This window comes from Anguilla rostrata, chromosome 17, assembly GCF_018555375.3.
Source record: "Anguilla rostrata isolate EN2019 chromosome 17, ASM1855537v3, whole genome shotgun sequence".
Classification (NCBI taxonomy): domain Eukaryota; kingdom Metazoa; phylum Chordata; class Actinopteri; order Anguilliformes; family Anguillidae; genus Anguilla; species Anguilla rostrata.
The window spans coordinates 12,309,199-12,325,537 of NC_057949.1; the positions used below are offsets into that span (position 1 = coordinate 12,309,199).

The window sequence follows — 16,339 nt, forward strand, 5'->3', positions numbered from 1 at the left end:
TCACGCTAAAATGATTACATTTCTGGTATGGGGTACACATATATCTGCATTGTTTTTTTGTAGTTTTGTGGTTCGAAGTTAAATAACTTATATTACAAATCTCTGAGTTAAAAAGAAAGATCTGGGGCAATAGGGACAGGAAGATTTGAACACGTATATTTTATGTTTAATGTGATGTAAGGTTTGTCAGAAAAGTCCAACATACATTTTTAACAAACTTATCTAGACTGTGCTGGCTGCACTGGCTTTATTTTCAAGAAGAATTAGGTGACATCAGGGAGGCAGTTTTACACCAAGTACGTCACATATCCATGAATGACTCACTGACATTTCACACAGTTACGTAAAGCACCTGACACTTGATGCAAGAGCCTGTAACCGGCCTATTACAGAGGAGCTCTATTGAAATTTAGGAAACAAAGAATCTTCTTTAAAATAATTAGTCAGGAGACCCACTACAATGAGCACAATGAACTCCTCATGACAACAGGATGAGTATTTTATTAAAAGATTATTGTGCATGTATACTCCAAGCTAATGCTACCTGTCAGAGAGAACGTGTGTTGCAAAAAGAAACAAAATACAGCTTAATCTTTTAGTTGAGAAAAAAAAAACTTCCACTTCCACTGTGTTTGAGCTTCTGTTACCAGGATTATAACAGTAGTCAAGGGTTCAAGAAGAGAAATCATTTTATTTTGGGTATGTCATTTTCAGGCTTGTGTTAAAAAGGGAGGGTGATATACACTATAAGGAGTTAATCACAAATATAATTTCCACTATTAAATGAATTTTCACATAGAGCAATGTTGCACTACAGCCTAAATGTGATTATTAGTACCATGTGAGTGATGCCCCATATGTAATGCCAGGTTCACAGGGTAGGATTGGCTAAGAAGCCCCACCGTAACAGTGTTGCTCTTACAGTGATAGCCTACATAGGTGAACAAATATTAAAGTAACAAAAGAGATAAATCAGCTGTATATAATTAACTTCAGAAAAAAATATAATGGGTGCAATCATGCAAAATGGTAGCAAAAATATGTGTAGTGATTTGAACCATTGACAAGCCTAAAAAAAGCAAGTAATTAAAATAATTACCATTAGCAATAAAAAGAGTTACAAAATCTTTGGAAATTACATAACCACAAATGTTTTATGGGCAAACATGTTCGTCTGTAACGTAGAGTTTTTCTCTGTAATTGATTCTGAGTGAAATTTAGAAGGCTGATAGTAACAAACCCTTTCTGTTTATTCTTTGTTGTTTGCTGGAATACGCGGGACAAGCTTCAGCTTGATAGGTTTTTTTGGTTGAAGAAATCCCTGAGCTTCCAATTCGAGCGGGATCTGTTAGGAATCATGGGATATTATTACACATGTAATCTCATATTCTAGCACTAGTACTAGGTGCTTTCACAGACCAATCACCTATATACGGTAAATATATGTGCTTAACACAGGAACTATACCACAAACGCTAACAGAAAAACTGTAGAAGCCAAAATATAAATTTAAAATTGAAATAGCAGTGAAATCTTTTAGCCACCTTGGTGAAAACATAGTATCACCAGGCTTGTCATTTCTTATCAGGGGTGGTCCAAAGTCACTTTTAAATATGGGCAAGTTACATGCCCATATTTAAAAGTATGAGGAAAGTGTTATGTTACGATAAAAATTATCTGGCTTGTGAGCATTATATATTTCAATACAATATATTATGAACTTTTAGACAGCATTTCATCACACATGTCCACTAAACCAGCCAGGTAGATCTGAGGTCAGGAAGGGGAAACATTTACAGTAAGCCAAGCAGTCTCACCGGAGTGTCCTCGCAGACAGCAAAGCTGAAGTTCTGGAGTATCTGAACCAAGGCCAGCTTCATCATGATAACGGCAAACCTCATTCCGATACAATTTCGAGGACCAGCTCCGAAGGGCAGGTAGGCATAGGGGTCAATGCTTTCTTTGTTGTCCTTGCTAAATCTGGACGACACAAAATAATACTGCATAGTTTTAAAAAGCTATTTTAACTTCATATAAATTATTTAATTTCAAATCCAATTTTGTGTAGTGAGTCAAAACTACAAAAAATGTATCACTGTCCAAGTAGATTGCTCTGTACATTTATAAAAGTTTCCAAAACCTTCTGTAATTTTGCACCTTTTCACAGGCTAAGTGGTACCGATTGTGCTAGGCTGAATAAAAATGTATTGTGACATGTTACGTGAAATGCTCTATACAAATAAAAGGGATTTGACTGAATAAGGCTTGGTGGGGACCGGGGAGCTCTACCTCTCTGGCTTGAACGTTTCGGGTTCAGGCCACAGCGTGGGGTCATGGTGCAGGCTGTAGGCAGGGATGGCGATGACGGTTCCTTTTGGAATGGTCACCCCGTTGATCTCCACGGTTTTCTTGCACATCCTCTCGACTCGCAGACCGATGGGGTACATCCTCATAGACTCATTAATCACCATGTCAAGGTACTCCATCTGCATCATTGCTTCGTACTTGATTGGGGCCTTGCAGAAAAAAAACAGAAGACGTGAAGTCTGGAGGCCATTGTTATTATTATTATTATTATTATTATTATTATTATTATTATTATATATACAATACTGGCACAAATTATGTAAGCACTGCATTTATAAACAGAGTCTGATGATGAATGCACTATTTTGCAACAATTTTTTTGCCACAATGAATGTAATATGTAATATGAACACACAACAAAAATGAAAAAAAAAATTATCATTTGTGTCAAAAAAGCAATAATCATTACACCCTCCTATATGTATTAGTTCATACCTTCATAATTCAGTAGTCTAATGTATCATACTTTCGGAAATTTTATAATCACCTTGTACACGCATTTCTGTCCAGTATTTTTCTACATATGATGGTAATATTCATGCAAAGATGGGATGGGAATGTTCATCCCCACATCGAGTACCAGCTTTAGTAAAATATATATTTTTTAAAAGAGTACACTATAGCACAGTAGTCAGTCACCTTGTTGGGAAAGACTTCATCGATCTCATCTTGCAATTTCTTCTGGATATCACGTCTGGTTGCCATGAGGTAGGCAATGAATGAAAGCGAGCTGCTGCTCGTCTCATAACCAGCAAAGATGAATATCAGTGCCTGGGACAAGATCTCATGATCTGTCAGCCCTATACACAAACCACAAAGGAGTTACTGTGGTTTATATATAGATAAAAAAAATATAAATATATGTGATGGGAAAAAAGGAAAAACAATTAAGATAATTAAAAATCTCACTTTCTTTGGCTTTACATGAAGTATATGTTCTGGCTTCAGACCCAAAGCCCATAATGCCCCTCTACCAGCCATTTCAATGCCCTCGGGTCATGAAAAACTTCTGGAAATCTAAAATGTCCGTCTTCACACGTTAAAACTGTCTGGGCCAATTAAAAATATACATTAACGCTGAGCTAATAAATAAAAAAAACCCCAGGAAGCAAACTCTCCCTTTATATTCAACTTTTAGAGAAAACCATGAAAAATACCTTTCCCTGACTTTTCTTCAGTTGAAGTCGCTCCTTCCTCTGAAATCTGAGAGTCAACCATCAACTGCAGGAAGTCTACTCGACTCTACACAAAAGGGAAATTAAAATATCAATATTTACATTAATATGATCAAGACATAAAGCTCCAAAAAAGCCAAATACTCATCATATTCAGCCACAACATATTCAGCAAACAGAATTTGAATTTAACACACACACACACATACCTTGTGAACGTTCTTTTCCCGATCTGCCTTGATTTTTCGAAGTGAGTCAAGGAAGAAATCCGCACTTGATGTGGGGAACAAAGACACTCCCAGTTTTTCCATCAGTGGAGTGAGGAAGGGAAAGAGAACTGAACAGTCAAAGAAAAGAACAAAATAAGAAGCATCAGTGACCACTACTGTGGGAGAGGGCCCCACCCATATCCATGCATAGACTCCACTGGAAATGCACACCCACATCCTCCACAGGGTTACATCCTGATTAAAAATACAGAGAGATATATCCATATTTTCCCACTAAATTCAAAGAAGGTGAAAGCAGTAAAGGAATGACAGATGGAGATATGCTTTCTGGAATATGCCATTGGCTGTTCTCTGAATCCAGGTGTGGGATTTTAAAAGTCATCAATTTTATTTTATGCAGAAACATTAATGCAATTCAATGACAAAAAAATACCCATACACCTAGAGCAGACAATGACTTTTCAAAAATGGTCACTTTTGGCCAGAAATCCCATATTCTTTTTGTATTAGAAACTAAAGCCTTTTAAAAAGTTGGTACAAAAAAGGAAGCGATTTTGATGAGTGAAAAATGACACACATTCATAATTTTCCATTCTCTGCAGATGTTTTTCAAGTGCCAGTTACCTTTAAATGTGTTCCATATATTTATTTACCTACACATACAATAGGCAGTAATTTGATTATGCATTCTAATAATATATCAATAAATAAAGAAAAGGTTTGGCATCTTACCCACAAGAAGAAGAAAGGGATTTAGAAGATCGAACTTGACCATTTTTTTGATGTGGGCAACAAAGGGGTCACCAGGGTTGTTGAGGGAGTCGATGTCAACACTGAATGCTGTACTGGTGACAACGTCCATGCTGTATGAACCAAAGAAACTGAAGAACCCAGACAAACAGGTAAATACATGTATATTTAGAGCAGGACCACTTTGATACAGACATAGAAATGCTTTAGTTGACAAATGTGAATAACATTAATTGAAACAAAAGCTTAACACCTATCCTGTTGTTGTGCTCTTTACAAAATAATCTATAGGTAGTGACCTTTTGGGTTGAGAAAATAAATATTATATATTTGTTCCTTCTGTTTTTCCGCAATTACTGAACACATACTGCATTGTCAAATGATACTGAACCCATTCTACTGTGCAATTTCTTGTGAAACCTGGATGTACTTGCTGACACAGACCAAATGATTTCATATAACATAGTAAACTTTGACATATGGCTTTATTATACCAAAGCCTCACATACTCTTTGACTTCCACAGATTCATCATGGTTAACTTTCTTCTGTAGACTCTTGATTAAATTATTTGAATGTTGTGTCATTATGGCAAACATCTGTAAAAAAAAAAAAAAGAATAAAAAAATTAAAATTATATATATATATATATATATAATTATTATTATTATTAAAATACTAGAGCCTACTAATGGAAGAAAACATAGAATTGCATTAGCTATGTCCAGAAATTACAGTATTTTAAGCAGGGAAGACTGAGACACAAGGGACAACCAAGTGAAAGAGCAGGAGATCAAGGTCACCTCCTTCAGCCGGCCACTGGTAAACGAGGGGGACAGAACACTGCGAATTCTCTTCCACTCATCGTCTTCAGCGATTGAGACAGCATCATAGAGAGAACCATTCAGGCCTAGGTTCTAAAGAAAAAAACACACACAAATGCAGCGAACACCATGAGTATTGTGACTGCCAAGGCAGTTCCTAGATTGCTTCTAGTATTCTGAGCATCTTAATTTCTTCTTTGCTTTAAAAACCTACACATGAAATCAACATACTATCTACTCCGAAGTGCCAATTAAACCCCCCTGTCCCACCCCTTTTGAGAAAACCCTTTGAATAAAGAATCAATGTATTACTCTTCTATTGGTGAAAACTGAGTAGCATTCCTTGACCAGAATGGTTTTGATCATTCCAGTGTCCATAATGGCCAGTATTGGCTGTCTTCCATCGTAAATCCTGCGGGGGGGGAAGGAATATTTAATTAATTGCTTGACACATTTTGTTTTATGGCATCATGTTCAACCATGGAAAATAAGGATTCAAGCAGTTGACCTACCCCCATATTTTTCCATATCTTTCGTAGCATTCTGTGTCAAATTTAATAAAACCCTAGAAGAAAACAAACAGGAACTTAAAAAGGAACCTTCCCTGTATTCCGGTAGTTAAAGCCCTCTTCTGATGAGCAAGCAAAAAGGATTGTTACCCCCACGTGAGGCAGCGCAACAATGAGGGTTGCTAAGGCAGGGCTCTTGCAGTACCCATGGAGAAAGTACTTAACCCGCATTCTCCCCTAATGCAAGCCACCCTGCTTAAAAGAATCTATAGAAGGAAAGACGTGTTGCATGTTGCACAGAGTATAGCTTACCTTTCTGTATTCTAGAAATGTTCCAATAAAGGGAAGAGGTTTTGGTCCAGGGATTCCTAGTTTTTTGAAGACTCCATAAGGTGCATACCCATACCTACAAGGCAAGTTAAGGGGGAATGATTGAAAGACGTAAATTGCCGATCTACAGGGGTTCTTACTCTAACCTATCAACATGAAATACTTTTTTGTTTTACAATGTCAATTAAACAGAAAGTCTCCTACAACACACACTAATTAGTTACATAAAAAGTTATATGAAGAAGTATTTATTTCACAACGACTCAACTATTTTAGATAAAACTTGAGCGCATTAAGAAGAAAAAAAAACCCAATTACAAAATCCAAACTCCAAACTTTGTAGGTAAAGCCTATTGATTAAAGGGACATTCTGGATTGCAATTTCTCTCCAAAATCAAATTGTCTCAGTTTTGTCACTTGTATAATTATTACAGATCAGGTTTTAAACCTACCTCAATGCAGCGTTTTGTAGTGGGCTACTAATGTGCCTACGTGCCTTCTTTTTGTATTCTAGAGAATTAGACTGATGTTCTCCACTTCTGTAACTACGTCGCTCTGAATAAGAGCGTCTGCCAAGTGATTATAATCGTGGTAGTTGAAAACGGTAAATCCAACAGTTCCTATTAAGTTTGTCACGCTCATCTTGGTACTTTGTACACAGTCCTTAACGTTCATTTATGAATCGATGTTTATTCTTTAATTGAATCAGAAACCCAAAACACATATTCCTCAAAAAGAAAAGAGGGAACTTCCGGAGATAAACTGCAAGACTTCCCACGTAGTACGCGTAGAACGTTGTATAACTCGACTGAGCAATCTGTGGCACTTTGTTTATGAGGTGCTGACTTATACTAACAAACGTATTAAATATTCACTAACATAAAGTAGCTAAATAATAGGGGATGCAGTGACATCCCCGTGGACACATGATGTTTAGGGGATTATTTTGGAATATCGATATTGAAGTGCTTTAACTCTGAACGACTCAGAGTTAAAACAATCGGTGAAGCATAATATACTTATATACCATTCCGCGTCATTATTCTGACATGTCTGTGAGATGCTTTTATGAGCAGCTGAATTTTGACAACTCAGGGAAATGTCCATTATGAAACTTCGCTGCAGTCATGAGGTAAATGTAGACTACAAAAACTGCTCATTCCATGACATGGTTCCACCACTGGTATACGTACGTTCTTTCCGATGTGTCTCTTAAACTGAAACACTTGGAATTAATTATTAAATTAACCGAACACACATAACGATTGTTAGGATTCGTCCTACTTACAATACAGCCAGGGCTAGCAGCGTAACAATCAGAACCCATGTCTCCGTGGGGAAAAAGGGAAGGTAAGTCATTGCTGAATGAGGCTAAATGAGTCCAACTCGCCTTCAAGATGGCTTTTCTGAAGTGTGGTGCAGAATGACATAAGCAAAACACCAAGTTCATTCTTAGGTCGGAGAATTACTCCCATCCCTCTCCAAGTTACCTCCATGGTTGCCAGATCCGATCAAAACACACAATTCCACTAACGCAGCATAATTCTGGAATTATGTTTTATAGCTGCTAAGTATTATCTATCATTTTTTCCTCTTAATTAGGTGTTTTTAATGTTTAGACTAGTGATTGATTAATCTTGTAAGCCACAGTATGCCAGAATGCTACAGTATATGCATGCAATAAAGATAAACATTCCCAGGTTCATTTTGTTCTATGTTGCAAACAATTACATAAAAACAGGTAACAATTATTTTCGATCAAATTAAAGACTGAGCTTAACCAATATGCTCCTAATTAGGTTGTTGAACACGTGTGTAATTTCTTTCATATTTTTTTCCTTAAAGGATGTTGTTTGAGAACTGATTTAACTGACCAATCGACTGAACTGAGTTTTTTTTTTTTTAAATGATTATTGCAGTGCATCATAAGGTATCACTCCCCATGAAAGTTTCTCACATTTTGTCCTGTTACACCATAAAAGTTTTAACATATTTTTCCCATAGTCTGAAATAGTTTTTCACCAACATAAATTCAACAGTTATGAGCATAAAAAATAAAAATCTTTTTTTTTAAATGAAAGACATTTTTTTTTCACGGTATTCACGCCACTGTTTGAAATATAGGGGGAGCCATGCGGAGCTCCCCTGAAAGGGGAAATAAAATCTCAAGTTTTGGGTGGGGGTGGAGGGCTGGCTCAGGAAAATGTTAATTAACCACACTCTGAACAACACTCTACCCTCCACGTGATTGCAATTTACCCTCCCACCAGCTCTCTGTGATTGCAATCAACCACCCCCCCCCCCCTCCTCTAGCAACGCCACACCAGCGATATAATGGTTACATTAAGCTGTGATATTTGTAGCTCCACGCCGCAGCCTACAACACATATGATGTCTTAGGAGAGAGCAAGAGGAATGTCAAGGACATACTTGTGTGCTGTTGGCATAACAGTGGAAATTGAATTTCCTGAAGGTTGCTATCTAAGTGGGAGCATGTAGATGATGGATATGATTGGTCTGAGATCTGACTCTTGGGGGGGGGGGGGGGGTGAAAAATTGATGCTCAAAACAGTCCTAGTTAGGCTTAATTATTTTAACAGTGCAATCATTTATGTGAACTAACATTTTACCTACCTTTCTTGATAAGTTGAGGAATGACAGTAGAACACTTTTCTTGTAACTGTCCTTATGTAAAGTACATTTCTGTGGTCTAATCTAAAAGTAAACTGGTGTATTGGTGTATACAGCTAATTAGGTAACTTGACTATGTCCGAATCAAAAACCTGCATCACACTGGCCTACCAAGAATGTTGGAGTTCGCCACCCCCAAGTGAAGACAATGTTTTTTTCTTTTCAATTGAGTCTTTTAAACATGGGTAATAAAGACAAGCATTTTATTTAATTTGTTAATTATTTTATTGTATGACCTAAAGCAATTGCTTGAACAACTGATTAGTAATCAGTAAACTAATTGTTAGTTCCAGAGCCACAATGTTAGGAATATTTGGATTATATCTTGAAAGTCAGGATATCCCAATCTTAACGGACAGCAGTTTTAAATATACCTAGTTCTGGACTGACAACTGATTCTGTGGACAGGAGCAATCCCTCCCAATTACCCAGCTGCTTCCAAATGAAGTCAGAGTGATTTCTCATTTCCAAACATCTGGGTTGCTATATTCTCCAGCCATAGCTGGCGCGATATTCAATTATCTGATAAGGTATCGTGTCTGTTAGCTGAAATAATCAAAAACATCGTACACGGCAGTACAAGGGGAGAGAAACATTCATATCATGTATAAAATTCAGAAGAAATGATTTCATGCGTTTTGGGTCACATTCGATTGAAGGTTTCATAATGAAGAAAAAAAGATCATACACGCATATTACATGTGGAAATAAAGAATCAACCAGCTAAGATCTCATTATTGTTTTCAGCTCGTGGGACCAGCTTCAGTGTTATGGGTTTCTTGGGCCGGTACAATGCACTCAATTCCAGCGGCAGCTGAAAAATTAAGGAAGGGCATGCAAAACATTACTTAGGTTATTTTATGACCCCAGGGCAAAATGTATAGCTTAGCATTGATAATATATTTTTACGACCATATTGTAGTGTGGCAAAGACCCTCTGCAATTGCTTTTTTCCCCTTTGCATTTTAAAGTGTTCGTTAAGCCATAAGTCGTGTCTGTTCTGTATGCATATTCACATATTCCCTCACCTCAGTCTCCTTACATGTTTCCACATCAAAGTTCTGAAGCAGCTTCACCACAACGATCTTCATGACCAGTAGAGCAAACCTAAATCCAATGCAATTGCGTGGGCCTACTCCAAATGGCATGTAGGTGTAGGGATCAATGCTGTCCCTGTTCTCCTTACTGAACCTGTGCAAATAAGTACAAAAATCAAGAAAATGCCTGGGATGGTTCATCATAAAAATGTAAAAATGAGGACTTTGTGGCAGAAAAAAAAAGTTTTGAGATGTGAAGCTTGTATTGAAGCCAGTTTGAAGCCTTACGGTGATAGTTACCCTAAGGCAGGGATCTTCATTCCTGGTCCTAACGGGCGGGCAGGGTCTTCTGGTTTTTGTTTTTGCCCTAATATCAGCAACCATTTTACACCCAAGAAACCAGGTGAAGTAAGTTAACTACGTAATCGACTGCTTTAATTCATCAATTAAGTGGCAAATCACAAAAACCAGCAGGCCCTGTGGCGCGTGAGGATCAGGCCTGCCCTGAGGTTTTGTTTTAATGAGTGCTACTGCCATCTTCTCTTTGGCATGCCCTGACAGCAACCAGCGGGGGCCTGCCTGGGAGGTCATTACCTCTCCGGTTTGAAGGTTTCGGGCGACTCCCAGATTTTCGGGTCGCGGTGCAGGGCGAAGGTGGACACTGTCACCAGCGCGCCCTTGGGGATTGTCACCCCATTCACCTCCGCGGTTTCCTTGCAAACCCTTTCGATGCGTGGGGCGGTAGGCCAAAGGCGCTGGGACTCATTGATGACCATTTCCAGGTACTCCATCTGCATCAGTGCCTCATACGTGAATGGAGTCTGGAGGTAGTTCAGAACGGAAAGCTGGAACTCAGTGGCAGACTTAGGTTTTATTGACGTTATGCTTGTTCATGTCTCTGTTTTGCTTCATGTCTTTTTTTGCTTAGAAGAAATAAATCTTTGTTAGTTGTCAGTCTCAACCCCTTCTTGTTGACCCCAGTGTGTGTGCAACCCCACAAGCAATTTCTGCCCTAGATTATGGGAGTAAGAACCTCTGCTCTGGTGGATCTATGTCTCAAGACCACTGAGTTCAGGACCGGTATCAAATCCCTGTGTTTCCCATATGCTAGAGCTAAGTCTCAAACCCCTTGATACTCACACCAAAGCAGGTACCAACAGGACCTTATATTTGCCTTGCACCAGGGTGTACATATTAGAGTGCGTAAGCAGGGGCACCCTAATGTGTACACCTTGCACCCTAGCTTTCTCCAGTACCTTTCTCCTTCGTTCAGTAATTTCTCACAAAGCTTTGTGACGAGACAGTTACCTTGTTGGGAAAGACTTCATCTATCTCTTCCTGCAGCTTCTTCAGACACTCTGGGTTGGTTGCCAGAAGATACAGCAGAAAAGTCAGAGTGGTGCTGGTGGTCTCGTACCCAGCAAGGACGTAGACAAAACTCTGGGAAAGTATCTCATGATCTGTCAGACCTGCAATGTACAGTACAGGGGATCTCACTGTTCACCTGAAGATCTAGAACGCAACCTGTTCCTTCATAAAAATAAAAATAAACTTTTAAAAAGCCTACCTTACGAGAGGCTTATTATTTCATTTTTACCTTTAACGAAATGATCGCCTGCATGTGTGTTTGCTTGTTCCACTGAAATTTCAGACTGAATCATGAGTCTCAGGAAATCCACCCGATTCTGTTGGGAAAAGCCGGGGGACTGTTTGAAGACAGTTGCTTGAAATTCGGCCTTAGCAGCACAACCCACTCACCAAGACAGAAAAAAGACTTTCCCGTGCTATATTAAGAGACACTTCAGAATAAAGTGGACAAATAATCCAATCTCGGTTGGAAAACTGAGGACACTGCTTTTTTTTCAAGAAAAACTTACACTGCCATCTTTGTGATGTTGATCCTTTACTTTGCGAATAGTGCTGTAGAAATAGTCAATAGTTTCTTTGGAGAACAGCGAAAAACCCAGTTTTTCCAACACCGGAGCCATGAAAGGGAACAAAACTGGAAAGCAAAGACGTGTTTATATAGTTACTTGCATGACATTGTTTTTGTTTTTTCCCCAATTTGGCATATACCACTATACTATATAGTAGCATGAGGGCACAGACAAGCGCACGCTCTCCTCTAAAGAAAGTCAGGCATCACTTTATCATACTGCAGCTCACAAATTTGGGTTTGCACAAAGTTGGGGAAGACACTTCATGTGCAGCTCAAAAGGCTGACTTGCAGACACTCAATCACGGATCCTTGCCGACTGAACCCACACTAATTAGCATAACTGGCAAATAGAGACCACCTGCCTGGCTACTGGAATGGAAATGGAGATGCCACTACATGTATATGACATTTTGATTTTGGTGCTATACATATATTAAAGGTTAACAGCATACATGGAAACCCCAAGTTTATACAGTTTGTTAGTTATACTTCAGAAACTTGAGGTGCCTTACCCCACCTTCTGTTTAAAAGACCCCATTTTTAAAAACTTATTAATCACCAAATTTTGAATGCCCAATATGAGCACCCATCACTTACACAGCTAAAGCAGATAGACGGTGGGTGCCTAACCAATCAGGGGAGGTGTGATGAACCGATGAGTACTCTAATCAGCTCACAGGACCACTGGCCACAGTCAGCGCTTACGCATTAAGTATGAAATTCCATTCACTGGAGCATTTAATGTATAACTTATAACTTACTCGCCACCCAAAGGATCGGATTCCGAAAGTTGAACTGAAGAAATTTCTTCATATGGGTGACGAAGCGATCGCTGGGATTGTTGATTGAGTCGATATCCACGCTGAAGGAAGTGCTGGCCATAACATCCATGCTATACGGTCCGAACATGCTAAGTAAAGAAGAGGCCATTTTAGAGAGCAGGGGAAGGATTAATTACAGTGTAAATGTGTTAGCCAAAGAACAAATACCTGTACCTGTGATGTGTGCACATAATAATAAAGGAATATTTTTTTATGTACAGCTCAAATTTTAAAAGGGAACACAGCTTAAAAAAAAAAAACCTGGCTTTTCAGGTCTAGAAATATGTACCGCAAATAGACTCTAAATGTACATGCAACACTAACAATAATAACAACCATACCGTGATGCTATTCTAATTCTAATGCTATTCTAACACCACAAAGCTGTTTTATGTTAAGAATTCATTTCTGCTTAAAATGTTTTTAGCCATCTTGGCTTTCTTAAGGGTATGGACACAGACACATGTTGGCTTTCTGTGTTGTTTTATCATATTGTAGGAGAAATGTATGCCAATCAAAAAATGACTTCTTTAAACTTCTATTGTTGCACAGAACACATGGGTGTCATCAAATAAAACATACTCTTTAATTTGGACTGGTTCCTCCAAATCTCTTTTCTTCAAATTGTTTGTCAGAGACTCTGCATAATGTAGGACAATAGGGAAGATCTGAAAACAAAAACAGCGAAAATGTGTTTTGCGAAAATATTCAGAGAGCGTTTGTGGTGGGTAGGTGCTTGGATTATTGTACATGCCAATTCAGGTCAACAACCAAAAGCAGATGCAGTTGTATTGTGCAATCCAACCGTTGTACTGTACATATGTACATAAATACCAGACAATGCAAAACTGAAATACATGGCCATTTGTAAAGCATTACATGCTTTGTGTAATTGGCAAGCTTCCCTCTCTACCAAAAATGCATTCATTTCCAAGAACCTTTAGGCAGATTACCTATGCACGAATGCATTGGTGACAGCTATCATAAGAAAAAATTTGATGCCATTTATCAACCAAGCAAAACAAGAATTATGTTACTTCTTTCAGCCTTCCGCTGGTGAAGGATGGGGAGAGAGCACTGCGGATTCTTTTCCATTTCTCATCCTCCACTATGGACACGGCGTCGCTCATGGCCCCGTTGAAAACAAAATTCTGAAGAGATGAAATGTGTAAAAAGACACAGGATAGCTCTGCAGCTCACACACTGTACAATAAAAAACAGCTCTTTCCTTCCACCACAAAGGTAAGAAAAATTAATCATCTAATACATTCAGAAACACAAAACAATGCTCGGCCACACTGAGTAATCTGGAGGAAAGATATTAAAAATTATAAACAATAAATATACATTTCATGATGTACCTATCACAATGGAAGAAAGTAAAAAAAAAAGTGTATGGTCCTTCTTTGGGTTTTGCATTTATGAAGGACTTGAAGCCAGAAGAAACTGATAAGTTCGCTCATCAGTCTATTTTCCACGCAATTTATTTTATTATCTTCTTTTATTGTGCTTGTGTATGCACTGAAACAGTCCATCTCGACTGAGTAAAACATTCTGCAGATCCATCAACTCAATAACTTGCTCAGATTTGAAAGATTTGAAAGACACTTTTATTTGAAAGATGCTTTAGACATACAATTTAAATCAGGGAAGGACGAGATTTATTAATGACCTTTATTAATGAATCATGAAATGAATTATTCTTATTTGTCCTACCCTTCTTTTTTCTACTGTGACTCACGTTAGCATGAATAGATTAGGGCCAGTATTCATTAAGAATATCAGAGAACGCATGGTGATCTACAAGTAGGATCCAGTTTACCTTTTAGCTTATAAAGGATAAGGTTAGGACACTGAGAGGGTAAACATGGTCCTAGCTTAGCACTCCTATTTTGAGAGGCTTTACGGATACTGGTCATTGTGTTGTGTTCACCACAGGGCTCTGTGGATGGAAATGGAAGTTGAACCTACCCTGCGGTTTGTGAACAGAGTGTAAAATTCCTTCACCATCACAGTTTTGATAACTGCAGGATCTGTGACCATAATTATGAGTTGTCTTCCCTCAATGATCCTGTGCAAAGACAAAAATGTGGGCCACATAAGGAATTTGAGGTGGAAAGTCAATGGTGGATTCTGTGAATTGCTGTTGGCATACTCTTCATCAAATGCAAGGCAGGACATTGTTTTCATAAAATGTTAGACGCAGACACAGAAGTGTACGTGTATTGGGCGTGGGAAAGAGTTCCGTAGATAGGCCCACTCACCTCCAAACTCTTCCATATTTACGCAGGCATTCCACATCAAAGATATGAGCACCCTGTAATCAGTGGAGTCAGCAAGTCATCGATCAGGTGTTACAAATCAAATGCGTGACATCAAGGTAGGGTTGAAATTTGACACGCAAGTCAGTCACAGGTAATATTATATTAATTCTTATTATTGTTAACAAGATCAGCAGTGGACATTAAAAATGCCTTCAAAAATCAGACCATTCAGCCTGTCCATGTTTTCATACTTAACTAGCATATTAATATACCCTCTCCACTTATATTATTGTCTATCTTAGTATAAACAAATTAACTCCTCCATAATTGATTCTTGCTTGCAGCTCCAAATATGTTTTGGGTTTTATTTGGATCCATGAGTATAATTAATCATGATGCCACCATTATTTTCAAATTGACTTGCAAGGAAGCAATGTTTAAGACGGGCTTTCAAATGGGACTAACTTCTTGTGCAATGCTGAAAAGGTACCACCTGTAACGTCTTTCCACCACCGGGTGGTGCTTGCTCTTAAATTGTTTGATACACTTCCGTGTTTGAGAATGAAGATATATTTTGCTGTTGACACCGGTTAATATACCAGATTACAGGACTGGGCAAACAGATTATACAGTGGACAAAATACAGTAGAATAAAATACAAGCGTACAAATGAACCGTTGCATAACAATTATGCAACATATGAACAAAGTAAGGTTTCTGGTTACTCTCCTGAATGACAAAATATTGTACTTACTCTCTTGTATGACAAAAGATTCCCGAGAAATGGCAGGGGCCTGGGTCCAGGAATCCCCATCTTATTTATTGAGCGAAAGGGCCATACCCCATATCTATGAAAGGAAGATCGAGGTAAAATGAACAGTCTACATTTGGAAATGGACAACGTAATCATTCAAGTCAATATTTATGGCACCCGGAGACTATTCCAAAATTTTCTGGAAAATAAAAAATGTAAAATCTCATGTTATTTTACCACCCCGTGGCCTAACAGAAGACTAAAATTCTTGCTAATGTCATGACCTTAATGAATTCATGTCAGTGATTTTCATACTACTACTGAAAATTTTATTTGCAAGAGAAAAATGCGAACACGTTTACTTTGAGTAACCGCGATTTTCAATTATATTTAAAAAACACGCTGTGGCCTATTACCCAAGAGAATGAAACCGAACATTTCTGTATCTTATATTTTTCTAAATAAAAAAAGTTCACACTTACATGATTAGTAGGGCAAATAACAAAGCCAAGAGTGTCCATGTCTCCGTCGAGAACGAAGGAATTAAATTCATTTTGCGTTATCTTTCCTAACTGGGCTTAAACTTCTTAAAATATCCTCCGCTACAGACGTGGATATCCAATGTTTTGAAAAACCAATCTGTTTTAAA

The 16,339-nt window shown here is 38.2% G+C and overlaps 2 protein-coding genes across 3 annotated transcripts; both read right to left on the reverse strand.

Moving 5' to 3' along the window:
• Positions 1–671: 671 nt before the first annotated feature.
• Positions 672–7,629, reverse strand: LOC135243727 (cytochrome P450 3A27-like). 2 transcript variants are annotated; one of them, XM_064315726.1, is made up of 13 exons: positions 7,473–7,629; positions 6,167–6,260; positions 5,858–5,910; positions 5,658–5,757; positions 5,325–5,438; positions 5,032–5,120; positions 4,505–4,653; positions 3,752–3,879; positions 3,525–3,609; positions 3,007–3,167; positions 2,290–2,516; positions 1,818–1,980; positions 672–1,345 (listed from the first exon to the last, which is right to left on the reverse strand). In XM_064315726.1, the coding sequence occupies exons 1-13, from the start codon at positions 7,541–7,543 to the stop codon at positions 1,250–1,252; spliced, it is 1,530 nt and encodes a 509-aa protein (XP_064171796.1). In that variant the 5' UTR covers positions 7,544–7,629; the 3' UTR covers positions 672–1,249. The 2 variants fall into 2 exon arrangements, with proteins under 2 accessions (XP_064171796.1, XP_064171797.1); XM_064315727.1 differs by having other exon boundaries at positions 7,575–7,591.
• Positions 7,630–9,076: 1,447 nt separating this feature from the next.
• Positions 9,077–16,339, reverse strand: LOC135243728 (cytochrome P450 3A40-like). Its single transcript, XM_064315728.1, has 13 exons — positions 16,173–16,339; positions 15,691–15,784; positions 14,937–14,989; positions 14,644–14,743; positions 13,710–13,823; positions 13,255–13,340; positions 12,613–12,761; positions 11,790–11,914; positions 11,510–11,597; positions 11,221–11,381; positions 10,507–10,733; positions 9,904–10,066; positions 9,077–9,689 (listed from the first exon to the last, which is right to left on the reverse strand). Exons 1-13 carry the CDS (start codon positions 16,241–16,243, stop codon positions 9,591–9,593), a joined length of 1,530 nt encoding a protein of 509 aa, XP_064171798.1. The 5' UTR covers positions 16,244–16,339; the 3' UTR covers positions 9,077–9,590.